Source organism: Trypanosoma theileri, assembly GCF_002087225.1.
Source record: "Trypanosoma theileri isolate Edinburgh chromosome Unknown TM35_Tth_21_V1, whole genome shotgun sequence".
Classification (NCBI taxonomy): Eukaryota; Euglenozoa; class Kinetoplastea; order Trypanosomatida; family Trypanosomatidae; genus Trypanosoma; species Trypanosoma theileri.
The window spans coordinates 112,263-116,476 of record NW_021639863.1 but is presented as its reverse complement, the minus strand read 5'-3'; the positions used below and the strand labels follow the sequence as shown (position 1 = coordinate 116,476).

The 4,214-nt window shown below is 37.4% G+C and overlaps 1 protein-coding gene across 1 annotated transcript; it reads left to right on the top strand.

The window, feature by feature from the left end:
• Nucleotides 1–124: 124 nt before the first annotated feature.
• Nucleotides 125–3,862, top strand: TM35_000211450 (uncharacterized protein; the record flags this gene model as incomplete). The annotated part of the gene is made up of 1 exon (XM_029026995.1): nucleotides 125–3,862. The coding sequence occupies one exon, from the start codon at nucleotides 125–127 to the stop codon at nucleotides 3,860–3,862; it is 3,738 nt and encodes a 1,245-aa protein (XP_028881605.1).
• Nucleotides 3,863–4,214: the final 352 nt, after the last annotated feature.

The following is a 4,214-nucleotide window of genomic DNA, read 5'->3' as shown; positions in this document are numbered from 1 at the left end:
ATATATATATATATATATATATATATATAATTTAACGATTATTTTCTTTTCCAATGAATCTTTTTTTTTTCTCTTCTATTCTTCTTGTAAAGGTACTCTAAGGGAGTGAGGTAAGAGAAACATCATGCAGAACAACTTCTCCAGAGAATCCCTTAGCGATCAATTGATCAGTGCTCAATACCGCGATCGACATCCACATGGTGGCCATCATCATCATCATCATCGTTATCCTCGTTTGAGTCGTTGTTGTCGTCGTCGTCTTGCGCCCCATCACTCTTCACGAAGTTCAAATGGATTGCGATTGCGTCCATCTGCCGCACGTTCCCGTGATCTTTCTGGGCGATCGCAAACCACCATTCCAGGAAGGATAAGTTCTATTGGATCCAGTGGGAGATGTAATGCTTGCGGAAGTGGGAATGATTATACAGTGTGGATGGATGAAAATGGTACATTGGACGATTTTGGGTGGATTCCATACCAGCGAATCTATGAAATAGGGAACTATGAGGTTATAGGTGAAAGTATGCCGGCCCGTATTGACAATAATAATAATAATAACAACAGCAGCAACAGTAAAAGTAACAGTGAAATAACGGATAGTGATGATAAGAACAAGAAGAAACAAAAGAAGAAGCAACAGATAGAGAAAGGGAAAACTATTCTATCTGGTGATGATAATGGTAAGTTTCCACCATCATTAGATATTCCTTGGCAACTTCGTGAAGCTTATGGTGATACGAGGTGTAGTTACTTTGATTTTCTGGGAACAAGATATTTTTGGTTTCTCATTCAATTTTCAGTGCGAGTGACATTTGTGGGAATGCTTATCCCTGCTATATTAATTGCATTAAAATTACATGATCCTCCTTATATCTCTGTTTACACATTATCAGGCGTTGTACTTGGTGTTGGAACCTCTGTTGGTCAATCTGCAAGTTTCTTAATACAATTCCTACGGGCTGCCTGTTTATGGTTACCACTTGCTACATTCTGTATAGCCGTAAATCTTCGACGTTATCTAGTTGTATGGCTTATAGTATATCTTTTGTTTTTATTTATTATTGGATGTATCACTGCAAATTCTACACGACGAATGGGATTAATGTTATTTAATATTGCCGTTGTGGCGCATTTAGTAGGGGGTAATACCAATCTCATTTCACCTTCACGTTTATTAATAGAATGGCTTGTGGGTGCCCTTTTTGCCTTTGCGGCTACTTTAATCCCCTATCCACTTCTCTCCACAAGATCTGCACGATCAACCAATAAACGTCTCTTTACAAATTGTGCTACCGCATTTCGTGGTTTATTATCTTGTTTCTGGGCATCCTCTAATATTCAACGTAGTATGGGTATGGTCCGTATACGGCGTGTAACCTCCTCTATTGATACCTTATTAGCCAAAATTAATCAAACAGAGGATTTCACCGTTTATGAGTTTATTGTCTTTGATAGTTATGAGAAACGTGAGGTACGATTGCAAAAAACAGCATTAGTGGAACAATTATGTCTTAATTTACGCTCCATGACTCGTGTGATTGATATTGTTCAGGATAATCCGAGTATTATTGATGGATCTTCGCGTTGTACGGAGTTTGGGGCGAGTTTATCACGATCTATGGAAATTATCTCACGTGCGGTGGAGGAACTCTTTCATGGTCTCTCTAATGCCCAAAAATGGAAAGATCTTTATGAGTTAGATCCACTTTTTCATAACTGTGCAAGAACGATAAAAAAATTACAGGAGGAATTTGCGGATGCGAGTCGTGTACTTTTTTATGAACGAGACTCTTCACAGGAAATGGAAGAGTTTATACCACTTATGACTTTTTTTGTCTTTTCTGTTGTAAACTTTTGGTATGCATTAGATGAGTTTCATCGGCATATACGTTTAGAGCAGTCCACCTCTGCCCGATCCACACTTCGACTTCTCTGGCAGGGTTTGTGGGATCCCATTTGGGAAACTCTTTGTTTCTTACGTCGTCTCTTTACGAAACCTACAAAACCAGATTTACGAGTTGTGGTGGAATCTGCTAAAGTAAGTGTGGCGATGTTAATAGCGGTTTTATTCTTTTACTATGTTCGACCACAGTTATTACTCTTATCTGGTCCTTCTGTGATTGCTATTTTTTCAGGTACCAATCCTGTAGAGGCGGTACAGGCTTCGATTATGCGATTAATTGGTACATTGGTAGGATCTATCATTGGTTTCTTTGCCGCCTCTTTAAGTGATACTGTGGTTGATCACATTGTAAGTCTTTGTAGTATTACAGCCGTATTAACATTCTTTCGAACAGGTGAGAAATATGGTTTATTAGCTATGTATGCAAACTTTGTGGCAGTAACGAGTTTATCTTTAGTAACTGTTTCTACAGCAGATAGTGTAATAGGTCGTATGCAGCAGAATGCGTTTGCTATTATGATTTACTGTCTTATTACAATTCTTGTATTTCCAGTAAGTCCTGGGGAATTACTGATGAAGCGACGTATGAAAGTCCTACGCTCTGTTAGTTCCATAGTGGGTTCTATCATGACATTTTACAGTAAACCAACAGAAAAAGATATCCAAAAACAAAATAAATCCAATAATATTAACTCTCACCCTACAGATCATTGTACTATACAAGTGGAAGAAGATGGAAGTAACCTCAATAATCATAGTCATCATCATCATCATCATCTCTTCTTTAACAACCACAGTAGCAACAATAGTAGAGGTGGTAGTCATGATTTTGGTTTACTGAATAGTCGTCCAATGGCGTTTGTTAGTGCCCCAGAAGGCGATTCACGCATCCCTGTTCTTTTTACTGAAGTAAATAAATTAAAAAGTATTTTACGTAGCACTGTCAAGATTATGCCTTTCGCAGCAGATGAACGTGGTATTATACCACGTGTTTATCCACAAAAAGCCTGTGAGGCTATTAATACTGCCCTTTTTCGTATATTTGCCCTTGTTTATACAATGGCGTGTAGTTGGAAACTCATGTTTGAAAAAGGATATTTTACAGCAGAGGTTCGTCGAATCCTGCATTATATTTCTCCCATTGCCAGTGATATTCAATATAGTCTACAACGATTTGTAAATATTCTTTCCTTCTATGTGGAACACCCTAATTCCTCACTTGGACCTGAGTTGGCAAAGTGTCTTATGGAACTTCGTGCTCTTATTAATGAGTTTGCAGAGAGGGAACATCATGCTATACTCACAGTTATCTCTGAGGCGGTGGAAGTTCAAAAAGAGTTAAATAACTTGGCCCGGGAGAGAGAAGGACATGATGGAAATATTATTAATAATATTAATATTAATAATGATAATAATAATAATAGTAATAAGAATAATAATAATAATAATAATATTGTTAACAGTAGTAATGTGGATGGTCGTGAAGGAGTGTTGAGTCCCGAAGATCAAGAAGCCTCGTTGAGAACAGAAGAGTGGCGTTTACAGAACAATTCACAACTGGCCGAAAACACAACGCAGATCTTTACAAACACGCATTTACCGCATGAACAGAGAGCACGCAGACGAACAAGTCCATTTGGAGATAACTTGAGAGAATGTGTAGGACCTCAACGAGACCAAAAGGATGAAAGAGAACTTCAAAATATTCCCTCTACTATTGTTCCCATGCGTGCAGTAAGTGAGGCTGGTTCAGAAATTACTTTACACGATTCCGACGACGGGTCTAATCCGAACTCTTCGCAAGAGTCTGTGCACTTTGCAGAGGGATTTACAGCTCCCATCACAGTACATGATGCGGAGGGTCTTCACACTGTGACACTTTCTCTTGAGATGATGGGAAAAGAACTGAAGAGAGCCCTCCTCGCCTTTGAACAGATGGTGCAGGTCAAGGATTATTGAATCTTTTATTATTATTATTATTATTATTATTATTATTATTATTATTATTATTATTTATTTCATCATCCGTACAACAGATCGTGAAGGAAACAGTAAACAGAAAAAAAAAAATAATAATAAATCATACGAGTGAATGGATTAAAATATTTTCCGGGTGGATGTATTTATTGTGTTAACGTTAATTGCACCTAGGATAAATGGTACGGAACGTCAAAATTGTTTGATCATGTTTTTCTTTATATATATATGCGTATATTTATTTATATTGCATCCCTGCGTAACGAAAGAGTTTAGATGAAATAATGGTATTTTATATGTGTAGTTGAACTGTCGTCTTTTTTTTTTTTTTTTT